Source organism: Lepidochelys kempii, chromosome 21, assembly GCF_965140285.1.
Source record: "Lepidochelys kempii isolate rLepKem1 chromosome 21, rLepKem1.hap1, whole genome shotgun sequence".
NCBI lineage: Eukaryota > Metazoa > Chordata > Testudines > Cheloniidae > Lepidochelys > Lepidochelys kempii.
Genome location: NC_136400.1, coordinates 8,043,494 through 8,055,954, shown reverse-complemented (window position 1 = coordinate 8,055,954; position 12,461 = coordinate 8,043,494). Strand labels below are relative to the sequence as shown.

The following is a 12,461-nucleotide window of genomic DNA, read 5'->3' as shown; positions in this document are numbered from 1 at the left end:
ATAAATAGAAGGGGAGCTGTCACTTTACTAGGACGGTCATAATTGCTCCTGCCATTGTGCTAGGCTGAGTGTGGCCTAATTGCCTTGTCCAGTGCAATCAGAAGTGTGAATGCTCATCAGTTGCCAGTCCCCAGGGGCTCCCGGCCAGTGCTCTCTGCCTGTTGCAGAGTGGTCGCCAGGAAGTGGGCCTGTCAATTACTGAGGCCTAAGGCTCTGAGGGGGCTGTTTCGTTACCACAGGACGGTTCAGAAGGACTTTGTTGAAATGGGAAGGCTGTTTTAGGAGACACCTTTGAATCTACTGACCTATATCCCCTTTAAGTAATGTTAATAGATTACAGCTGCAAGCTATAGCCAGAAACAGCCATGGGGCATAGGTATGAAGCTTCTTAGCTGAGGCTGAAATATACCAGTGAAGGATGGAGAAGCAGATCAGCCATTTATTGAATATACTGGGCCTGCTTCTCCACTCTCCAACCCAGGAGTAACTCTCCCAAAGTCCTCCCCTGCCATGACCCTTGGGGACTGGGGGAACAGAAATGGGGTAGGGCTGGCCAAACTGGGGGGGAGCTAGATGCTGTCCAGCACCTCTGTGCCTCCCAAATGATGTAAAGAAGTGAGAATGCGGCCCAGGAGCTGGCCTGTGGTCTGCCCGTTAAAAACACCACCCCACCCTTTCCTAGCAGGGTTCTGCAGCCTGTCCAGGACACACTCCAGCCCTAGGATCTGGCTTTATTAAGAGGTTGCCATAAGCACAACGCACACCTAACACAGGAGCCCACCAGCATGGGGAAACGGAGCAGGAGGTACCCCTGTACCATGCAGGTACCTATCCTTTGGGGGATGCAAGCTTTTCCACACAAATCTACTGAGCTGTAAAACACATCTGCCGCTGGTTCCCTGTGCACTCAGGAGTTAAGCTGGCCCCTAGCACCACCCCCTTTTGCTCCTCAGGGGTTACCTGATCCCACTCCCTACCCTCCCTTACTGCTGCACAGAGGCTGCTATTTAATGAAAGGTTTCAGAGTAACAGCCGTGTTAGTCTGTATTCGCAAAAAGAAAAGGAGGACTTGTGGCACCTTAGAGACTAACCAATTTATTAGAGCATAAGCTTTCGTGAGCTACAGCTCACTTCTTCAGATGCATATGCATCTGAAGAAGTGAGCTGTAGCTCACGAAAGCTTATGCTCTAATAAATTGGTTAGTCTCTAAGGTGCCACAAGTCCTCCTTTTCTATTTAATGAAAGCCGCCCTGTGAACTGAATGGCAAGAAGTGTCATTAAACTAGAGAAGCGTTTTTCCCTTGGATTTAGCTGGAGCCTGAAAGTTGGAGATCGCAGTCGGAGAACTATCTTATGACACATGACTTATGAGGAGAGGCTGAGGGAACTGGGATTGTTTAGTCTGAAGAAGAGAAGAATGAGGGGGGATTTGATAGCTGCTTTCAAGTACCTGAGAGGTGGTTCCAGAGAGGATGGTTCTAGACTATTCTCAGTGGTAGAAGATGACAGGACAAGGAGTAATGGTCTCAAGTTGCAGTGGGGGAGGTTTAGGTTGGATATTAGGAAAACCTTTTTCACTAGGAGGGTGGTGAAACACTGGAATGTGTTACCTACGGGGGTGGTGGAATCTCCCTCCTTTGAGGTTTTTAAGGTCAGGCTTGACAAAGCCCTGGCTGGGTTGATTTAATTGGGGATTGGTCCTGCTTTGAGCAGGGGGTTGGACTAGATGACCTCCTGAGGTCCCTTCCAACCCTGATATTCTATGATTCTATGAACTATCCCACGTCCCAACTGTGTACCCAGGCAATGCCGATAGTTCAGTGAGCAGCTGATGAGGGGGACACAGTGCACAGACTAGGATTAGGAGCTTCCAGTAGATGTTTGTGCTTGTCACTCAGCGCGGGTGCGTCTTGGCTCTGCTCCAAGCTCAGACTTCTCTCCCACAACACACAAATGTTGCTCTGTAGTCGTCCGTATGGTTGAGTGGAGGGAGATATTAAAAGGACACCTTCCCTTTGTCTCCCCTCGGGAGACTGAAGTGAGGCCTCGTTGGACATGCACCATAGAGACATTCCCCCCCCGAAAGTTAGTGTTAAAACCCAAACAGACATGTCCAGAGGATACAACCAGGGCTCCTAAAAAGACCTAAAGCACCTCGCTGTAAGCAACTGGTAGGTAAAGGCTGTTACCTGTGGTTATTTTTTAGGAAAATGTGTTGCCCTTTTAGACACCGCACAACTGCCTGCAAAGCTCTTTACAAACATTCTACAGCCCTCCTACAAGCATTGGCTCCTGAAAAGCAAAGCCAGGTATTTTAGTCCAGCCTTTCACACCTACTATCTATGTTCTTCATCACCAGAGTATTCAAGTGTCTCGCATGAATTTACCCCTCTGGGGCACGGAAGCAGCATCCTCTTTTAACAAATGGAGAATTGAGGCACAGATCAGTTTGCAGAATTTCACCTCCCGCATAGACGTCGTGGTGTCGTTATTTGTATGGCCGTACCATGTAGAAGCCCAAGTCGTGGACCAGGCCCCTATTGCACTCGGCGCCGTACAAACACAGAAACAAAGAGACAGATTGCCTCAGAGCGTTTACGATCGAAGTAGTGACTAACCTTTCGTACCTACCTGGGTATTGCTAACTCTATAGCTGTGAATGAAAGCATGCTGCTTTGCGACAAAAACGAACACTAACAAGCTGACAAAAGCATGTACGGCTAAACGTCTTGACCCAATTATTTAAACGGACACTGTCTGTAAACATAACAGCAATCTGAAACGGGAGAAAACAGGCAGCATTAATTTAAGATTTTAACATTGGGCAATCACTAGTTTTGTTTATATTCATACATGCACACACGCTTACGTAGCAGTCGTCGTCTTTGTCCTCGCTCCGGACTGAACCTGGGACCTCCCGGGTTAACACAGTGGCCTCCAGAGAGCTACAGGCATAGGCCGGGCTCAGCTCCCTGGGAAGAGCCAGACCTTCAAACCTACAGAGGGTATTGTTTAACACTGTCCCCCTGTCCATGCTATGAAAGGGAGGTAAGTAGGGGCCTCTTTGGAGTGCTCCAGGGTCAAGCTGGGAGGAAGCACAGATGTACTCTATGCTGCTGCCCCCACACAGATGGCTTGGGCTTTGGGGGAGTCTAGAACCCCTTCTCCAGTGCTGGAGGTAATGTGGAGAAGGAGGGGAGCAGTACAGGGAAGGGGAACAGTCAGAGCTTACTTCCGCTGCTGAGCACAGCAGTCGTGGGGAGGAATTGTGACCCCCCGCCACACACACAGACTATGCTGCTACCTCCCCCACACTCTCTCCTCATATTGCTCCCCACTCTCCTGTCTCCCCATCTTCTGACCCCCCCGACTACCACACATCCCCCCCACTGCTCCAACTCCTCACTCTGACTTCCTTACTCTCTGCTCTCCAATCTCTCACCCATTCCTTGAGTACTCCTCCACGCTCAAGACTTGCCCTTGGAGTCTTCTGGGGGGGAGGGGGCAAGGCTGATCACCCCCAACTTTGTACTTCAGGAAACGGCCATGGCTCCCAATCCAGGGGGAAGCCTTTTAGGGGGCCTGAGCTCCAGCCCAGCCCTCCACAGGCTGAGTGGGGGGAAGCCATGCCCTCCAGTAGAAGGGGTCCCCTGTGAAGGAGGCCCCCCCCCATGGCATGGGCCTGCTGAGGCCCCACCCCCTATTTGCAGGGGTTCCCTTGCTGTTTGGACCAGACCATATATGGTAGGATCCTCCCTCCCAAGGAACCCCTCTCTCAGGGATAGAATAGGAAAGGTTTTCCTTAAGCCTTTAATTCAAACCACCTTTTAAATAGAGCTCGTTAACCCATGCCAGTCCCTGGGTGCATACCTTTACACTGGGTTAGCAGGGTGTGTATGTAGGGCAGCCTCTCATACTCTGTGAGGGGATTGTATAGCCTACTTCAAGCCTGCGACTCCGTTTAATTCTTCTCCAGATACTTGGATGTTGTTCCTCTTGGCTAGAGAAGTGATGTGCCCTGCCTGGAATCACATGCCCCGGGGACGGGGACCGCAGAGCTGCAGCTCGGTCTCCTGCTGCCGCTCCGTGACCTCATGCTCCACTTCCTGGTGGGTTATCCCCAGCAGGCCGCCCCCCGGGAATCACGATGTCAGCATGAGGCCAGGAGAGCATCTATTTATTAGTGGAAAAGGGCACAGAGGCAGCTGCTATTACACTATTGCCCATTCTTCCAGAAGCAGACACACCCCAGAACTTCCCCCCAGAGGCACTGCTTGAAACCCTCTCTGAGCAGCCCCATCTCTTGGGGTTGGTCTGCGGGCGCACCAAGAAACACCGCCTACCCTCCGCCAGCATAGCAACTGGTATAACACTCTATTCAACTCCATGGGGTCCCTGAGTGACTGCCACAGACCCCTGTTTAATGCCTATAGACTCCTACTTGTTTCATTCCCGTCAAATTCTTTAGCTTAGGCTCATGGGAGGAGCTTGAGCAGGTTAGTGCCCCCTTTCCCCTCCCAGGCACATCCGTTCCCTGACCCAAAGAGTTTCTCATCTATTTAGCTTGTAAAGGGTGGGAGAGAAGTCTTATCTCCATGAACCAGGGCACAGAGAGATTAACAGTCAGATTTTCAAAAGAGCCCAGGGCGTTGGGTGCTGTACATCTGACACTGCGCCCCTTTGAAAATCGGGCCCTGGCTGACGTACGTGAGGTCACACTGTGTGTCTGGCAGAGCCGGGAATTGAACTCGGGGCTCCCTCTGAGCAGCCCGGCCCTCAGGCAGGAGACCTTTCTTTTGCTCTAGCCCCGTGTTTCTCAGTTGCTGCATTGCGATCCCCGGGGGTGTAACAAAAACCAGCCTGAGGGGTTGTGAGAGGTTGAAAATATGAATACAGTCCAAAGCAAAGCAAATCTCGCTCCCCACTCTCCGCAGCCCCGCACTCTTCATGGCCACGTATTTTCAGTCAAACTCTGGAAACGCACACACAAAATGCAGTTATGTAGGCACGAGCACTCAAGAAGGAATACATTGTTTTCATTTCAACAGGACTAACTTTTTAATGATTTGGATTTTGGCCACATATACTAAGTATCCGTAGTGTGTTTAGATTCACTGATGGAGTATTTTGCAGTTGCCTTTTCTTATATTGTACATACACTGAGGGTCTGTCTACACTGCAGCTAGGAGTAAAGAGAAGGAGAAGCTACCATGAGTCTGTCCACCTCCCAGCTCAGGTGGACAGACTCATGGTAGCTTCACTCAAGCTAACATGCCAAAAATCGCAGAGTGGCTAGTGGCTCACAGGTGGCATTACGAGCTAGCCACCTGAACTCAGACAGAGAGTTGGGCAGGCTTTGACTCCAGCAGCTAGCCTGTGCCATCTCCCAGCTGCAGTATCGACATACACGTTGTGTCTGTTATGGTAAACCCGGATAAAGAAACACTTGTTATGCTCTTAAATCCGTTTGCTTTCTCTTGCATCTGCAATAACAAACAACATCAGTTCAGAGTCCTTGTTGCTTTGAGCCTTTGTTTAATACAAAAGGTCATGGAGTAGGCAGGATTAACACAAGCTATAAATATATCATTAAACTACACATGAATTGTTTTTCTACCACTCAAAAACAAACAAACAGCGTGGAAAAGTTTGACAAAACACTCAGCTGTTCCTGGCAGGCAGCCATCGGCAACCTGGTAGCATCCCCAGTGTTCTGTCCACTAGTAAGTTGACTGTTAATACTTTTAACTTAAGACTGTTACCTTAAAGTGTGCCCCTGCTCTGAGAAAAATTTCTACAAATGACACTCTGGAGATCCAGGTCTGTTGTGCAGATTTGGATTTCCAGATCAAATACACTCAGTTTAAAAGATTTTTAAAAAAGGTTTGTTGTACCCCCATTTATACTCCGTCCAACTCCACTGGAGGTAGAGGAGTTGACCTTGCCCCTTGCTCCCTTAACTGAAAGCTACCTGCGCTCACCCTGGGATCTGAAAAGCAAGCTGGTTCCATTTGGCTCATGAATTATGAAACCCTGGCTAGTGCCAAATAAAATTCTGCCCTGAACTATCCCTCTGTATCCTCCTCCTCCTCAGCAATGGAGTTGCACAGGTGGTGGTGTAACGGAGGGCAGATTAACGTTGCTGTCAGCGATGCGTAAGCCAGAGGACAGTTCGGCTCCCTCTCCTGCAGCAGCACTAGCTTTGCAGGTCTAATAGGATCTGCAAGACAAGATCCAACTGCATGTGCAATGGGGCAGCGGGGGTGGGGGGGAAAGGAATTCACCATTGCCCCGCACCTTGGGCAGTCATTTACACCAGATCAGAATAGCAGTGTGTTGCAGGGGGGAGGGTCAGTCAAACCCAGGGAGCTGATTGGTTGAGTAGGAAGGAACCACTTTTTACACGGTCACTTTTCAGAACGGAAGCCCACTTTAAAGTCTGAAAAGGTTGTAAGGATTCAGGGCACCTTCCTGGAACCGACTGTCCAGTGCCGGCACGGGGGGAATAGAGGCCTCCAACCTTCCACCTGATTTCCAGGGCCTGCTGGGTTTTAAGGTTCCAACTTTTTGGATCCCTGCAAGCACTTCCAGAGAGCCAGGCACCAATCTGAGAGGTGCAGCTTCAAGGGAGTATTTCACAGAGCTCTTCCCTTTAATCCTGGCAGTGCCATTAAGCATCAGCACACTAAAGGTGACCCACTAAGGGGGAATAAAATGAGCTTTTGCCCTTTTTTTAGGTTGGAAAAAGGAAGCTTGAAAGATTTTTCTTTTAAAGGCTTTTTTTCGTTCGCTTGATATTTTCAAGGGAACATTTCAGGAATGCAGAGTCTGGTTCTATCGGGTTTTGTCAGAGGGGTTCTGGGATGGGTGCTTTCCCAGCCCTTACTTCAAAGGTTCTCAAACTGGGATAGACGAACTGCTGTGGAGACTTGCTGGTGGTTTATGGAGAGCTGGCTGATTTATGGTGCCCAGCTCCTCCGCCTCATTTCTCCTGCTAAATTGCATCAGCAGCCAGCTAAAAATCTATTTAAGCCTTTCCGGTTATCGCTCTTCCATCTCAGCAATCGCCACAGGGCTGCTACGTGACGGCAAATGGAAGGGGAGACTGTGGAAGAGAGAGGTTTCTCTATCAAGATGTGGTCCCTTCACGACCATCTGAGCATCTTTCTGCCTTAAGGGTTTGCTGCTCCGTCCTCCTCATGAACAAAAAGAGCTTCTCTCTCAAACATCTGCACTAGGCATGAACAAAAAGGAGCAAGAGCAACAAAAATGCATTCTGAGGCATCTGGAATGAAAAAAAATCACATAGCCTCCCAATTAATTTTGGATGTCTCCTTCTAAAAACATATTCTCTGCTCAAATTCTCAGATATGGGCTCGAGGGAGGAATTTCTGGGAAATTCTCTGGCCTGTGTTATGCAGGAGGTCAGATCACAAAGGTCTCTTCTGGCCTTAAAAAACAACAACAAAGAAACAAAACTATGGATCCATCAGGTTTCACTTTCCTAGAGTCTGATGTCATATTCCTACCTGTTCGCCAGTCATCCATATGGTCTGTCAGGGGAGAGAAAATCTGAAATGCTAATGTAAATAAACAACCTGGGGCGGGGGACGGGAGGAAATATCCCCCTTAAAAACACCACCTCGGTTTTATATTAAAAATAGACTTTTTTTGGTAGGTCACCTTTCCAAAACATTCTTATCACTGTGCCAATAAGGTCCTAATTTTTCAGAAGAGCTCAGGGCCCAGTTTCCAAGCACTTAGTACGCCCAATTAGGGCCAGATCTTCTAAAGTTCTCAGCTCTCATTTAGGCACCTAGGTAGAGGTCAAATTCACCCAAATATACCGTATTACACCCATAGAAAATTCGGGCCTATGGGAAAGCGTCTCTCTCAGCTGACTCATAGGGTAGGAAAGTAGCAGTAAGTCCAGCTGTGGCAAAAAGAGGCTCAAAACAGATTGGAAAAATAAAAGTTGAAGTGATGAGACCCAGTCCGTGGGGAAGAGGAGATCAGTGCCTGCGTGATGGGGACAGTGGAGTGGAGGAGTCCTGGAGCAAAGAGGGTTAATTCTGAGGCTTATCACTGAAGTGTAGCATTGATTTTCAAAGTGGACTAATAAGGGGGTTTTACTTAAATATAGACAGGATGTGTTTTCTGTGCCTTTAAGGAACTACTCCGCTAAGCTATTTTCTTTCACAGTTTAAAATGCTTCTCCTTGGCAGTCTTGTGTTTCTTCTCCAAACCGATACCCTCTCTCCTCTTCCCCCCACCCCTCTCCCCCACTCCTGCTGTCAGAGGGAGGTGGCGAAGCCGATCCGGTTGCTCCGCCGGTCGAATTCAGTGTAGTATTGCCCGATGAAGCTGGCTCCCAGAATCCAGAGGGGGCCGGTTGGAGGAGGGATGTCCAGACCTGCGAATGCCACAGTGCAGATGTCCTCTCCATATTGGGATTGCTATGAAAGGAAAGAGACCCAGCTCATGAGGAGAGAGACGCCGGGGGAGAGAATCCTGCCCTGGATTGGAATTTGTTTCCCTAGATCCTGAAATGCCCCAGGTGACTGCCTCCTCCCGGTTGCTACTTAGCTCCACAACTCTCCCAGGAATCTGGTCCACACTTCAGTTTATGCTTTCCAGCCAGGCCTGCTCCAGATTTCTGCTCCCCACCTCAGGTCCTGCCCTGCACACCAGATTCTCCTGCTTCACTCTGAGATTTTGCTGTGAACATGAGAAATTACCCAAGGAGGGTTTGTGTTTTGTAAAAGCAGGGGGTGGGGTTTGGAGTCAGGTCCTAGTTTATCCAGACATCTCCACAAACTTCGTGAGCTTTGAAAAAACTAGTTCCGGTTTAGGCTTATCTTTATTCCTAGGTGTGTTATGGGAACAATATACAGGGCATAAGTCTGGAGTCCACGGCTGATGAAATTCAAAATAACAGCTCTGAACCAGATAAAGAACACAACTGGGGAACTGCCTGCAGTGATCTCTTACTAAACCCTTCTCTGCCCTTAACACAATCACACATGTTCTTTAGTGGGTATCACCTAGAAACCCCTTGTCAGGAGCAGCAGTTGCCTTCTCCACCCCCACCGCCAGGAATAACAGGACAGGCGTCTCACCTGGAGGACGTAGGCCGAGCCACTGAGTGCGTAGACCTTCCCGCCAAGGTGGAAGGAGATATCGGGCAGCAGGTGGACTTTGTCACAGTCAACAATATACTGGAGCAGAGGAAGGAAGGAGAAGGCGATTAGGTCCTATAGAGGTGGTCTCCTGGGGTTCAGAGAAGGATGGTCCAGCAAAGAATCTACTGTAGGCACAAGTAGCCTCAGCTAGAGGCTGTTGCAACTCATTTGATAAAGCAGACCCATGCTAGCAACAGAGACTGACCAGTGTGGGGGCATCCCATATCACCCCCCTCCCACCTCACTGCTCATTTGGGCTTCTTGGACTACCTCACTCGGTCTCCCAAAGAGGTGCAACCACACAGAACAAGCTGGAAGGAGATCAAGAGCGCGTTAACAAGACAGTAAAAACCTGGGGGCCAGGGATCCTGTTCTGCCTCCCTCTGCCTGGGGTTGTGACTATGCTCCCAAAAGGAATCTCTCTCCTTATCCACCCCTGGCCAGCCTTAACGCACATGGAGTCTTTGACCCCTGGCTTCATAAAGGAGAAGTCATCAACACACTCCATCTGCTCCTGCACCGCTGGGAGAGGATGAGATGACCTGTCTCTGCCAGTGGGAATGGCCAGTGCTACCCCATGGTCTGGAAGAACAGGGGCCCTGTCACAGCCAAGGGAGTGCAGGCTGAGCACTCCCCCCTGGGAATCAATTGTAACCTCATCCCCATCATCCCTAGCACCTGCCCTAGTTCCCAGGTCGGGACCTAATGAAGCTGGCTGCTTGGTCACATGCCAACCAGCGAGCAGATGGACAGGAGCGAAGGGTGGGTTTGCTCACCCCTCCTTCTGCCAGCTCCGTTGCCTGGATGGCTTTCATCAGCACAGCTATGGAGCCTGCTGGGCCGGTGATGTAAGAAGCCCCCGTGTCAATGGCCACCGAACAACCTTCTTTGCAGAACAACGTTTCAGCACCGACAGACACCCTAGGGAGTGAAGGAAAGAGCTCTGACTTTCCCCTAACGTCTCCCTCCCGACAGCACTCCGGTCACCTCTGCCCTTTAATACCAAGGTCAACTGGAGCCTTAGAAATTACATTCATCTAGGTACCTCGCTCTCTCTGCTTGCCCCTCCAATCAGCACCAACTCTTTCCCTCCCAGTCCATTTCCTTCCACCTCCCTTCACATCCTTCTGCTAGGTGCTGACGTACATCTGCTCTGACCCTTCCAACAGACCCAAGCGCTCTTCTTGGGCCCTGACCCCATCAGTCTGCTAGCTCCTACACATTCCTCCCAGCCCCAACCCTGTAACACACACAGTTCAGGGTCAGGAACCCCAGGGCACGGGGCAGCTTGTGTGCACGTGCGTGCTGAATGGCCCTGCGTTGCCCTGCGTTGGCCCTGCGTTGCCAATGACTCTGTGTCTCCTTGGACAAGTCACACCCAGTGTCTCAGTCTCCCTGCCTGTGAACTGGGCTTACCGACCTCTCAGGACTGGACCGTGGGGTAATCCTCTCATGTTGAACACAAGGAGGGCTACACACGGACTCAGCACTATTCTTGTTAACCTTTGGGATCCAATGTTACTTGTCCCCCAGCACTTTTTGCAGGCATTAGAGGGGTTAACCCCAGTGATCCAGCCTGATTCCAGCCTTGATAACTCTATCGTGCCTCCCCACCTAGGAGGGAGGGAGCTATGTAAGGCCTAGGTGTGCTCCCTGCTACTGACCCCTTCATGCTGATCTGCCAGTAGCCGTTCTTGTTGACATTCAGGTAGTGGAAATCCCCGGTGTAGTAGGCTGGATCACTTCCTCCAAGGATAATTTCCCCTCCGGGTTTCAGAAGAGAGTTCCTAGGACATAAAACACAACAGAGTAACTTCCTATCTTGTCCCTTCTCTAGGTCTCCACTCCAGAAAGGCAGGGGATGGGGAAACCCCATAAGGACCAAGACATGATGCCTTGCAGATTTCATATGTGCTAGATGAATCGAGTGAGGGGAGTTAGCGGGCATGGTGACTAGCATCTGGGAGGTGGCTCCAGCATGCAGAAAGCTCTGTTTAGAGGCTTCTTGGGAATCTCAAGTTCACACCTAGCAAAGCTGCCACCAGGCTGCTTGTGCAAGGCTGTGCTTTAGAGGCTGAAGAGTGTTCCAGCAAGTGTAATTGACCTTGTGTCAGTGGCCCAATAAGTGCAGAGGGAGCTCATACTAACCAGTACTGGGCTGCTAAAGGGAGTCATTTTTTGGTATGTTTCTGGCAGAGCTAGCAGAGTTTACCGCCCAGAACCGGGGTGCAAGGGTGATTGTTAGTGTGGTGATGCCTTGAGAGGGTTTGTGTTTGATCATCTTCTTACTTCGAAGCTCTGCAAAGAAAGAGAAATCTAATAAAACAAGGATCCTAGGGAGATTTTGCCTTCAGGAGCTCTGCATACCAGCTGGCCAGATCCGTAGCTGGTGCAAGCTGGCCTTGAGCTACACTCATTTACACCAGCTGAGGATCTGGCCTAGGACTGCAGACCAAGGACTTTGGGAAAGGAGTCATTAGGCTCTGTCCATCACTGACAGTCGCACCTTTATTAGGGAGCAGGAGATCCACAGGTTTCGCTTCACATTCTGATTTCTGGATTTGTTTCTCATTATTTTTTGTCTCTTGAATTTAGTTTTACTGCTCATAAAAGCCAGGAAGTGACAGCACCAGTGTGGGCTGGGCACTGTGCAGATGGCTTCCCCCAAGGCACGCTTCCAAAAGCCTTTCCCTAAAGCTGGCTGGGAAGCGGGGTCGATGCCACACGCATTGTTGCTGGAAATGGAGACATTTTTATTTCCATCAATATTTTTCCTCAAAAGTTTTCGGAGTTTCATTGAAAAACCGACTTCTCCTCCGCCCATTTTCACTTGCGGAAAACCCAAACCATTTCTGTTTGGGGGTTTTCCAGTTTTTCACAAGAACCTGAACATTTTTGGGGGGTCCCAAATGGGTATTTCTTACAGAAAAATTATTTTTTTCACAAAAAAGTCATTTTCCACCAAAACATGTTTTGAATGACAATTTTTGACCAGGTCTGCCTTTCACTCTGACCTGCAACACCCTGGTTATTCCAGTAATGGGTCCCCAACACAACTGTGCCCTGCCTCTCAATCTTGGTCCACAGCCCCTCTTCCTACTATTCCAGTCCTGGGCACCTGAGCTCTGCCCCGTGCCCTTCCATCCTGGCCCAAAGCTCCCCTCTTCTTCAGTTCCAAGGCTGCACCCGAACCCTGCCAACCTTCCACCTCTTCTGTTTCTTGGACAGTGAAGGCCATGCTAAACAAGGCCATAATTCTGAACCCAGACAACTTTTAT

The 12,461-nt window shown here is 49.8% G+C and overlaps 1 protein-coding gene across 1 annotated transcript in view; it reads right to left on the bottom strand.

The window, feature by feature from the left end:
* Positions 1-5,083: 5,083 nt before the first annotated feature.
* The window catches only part of LOC140901198 (renin), a 40,895-nt gene continuing 33,517 nt past the window's right edge, over positions 5,084-12,461 (bottom strand). Inside the window, exons 12-15 of the mRNA XM_073319603.2 lie at positions 10,848-10,970; positions 9,960-10,104; positions 9,121-9,219; positions 5,084-8,457 (exon numbers count right to left, since the gene is read on the bottom strand). Of these exons, the coding sequence (XP_073175704.2) occupies positions 8,296-8,457; positions 9,121-9,219; positions 9,960-10,104; positions 10,848-10,970 (529 nt within the window). The 3' untranslated portion in view covers positions 5,084-8,295. The remainder of the gene's footprint in view (positions 8,458-9,120; positions 9,220-9,959; positions 10,105-10,847; positions 10,971-12,461) is intronic.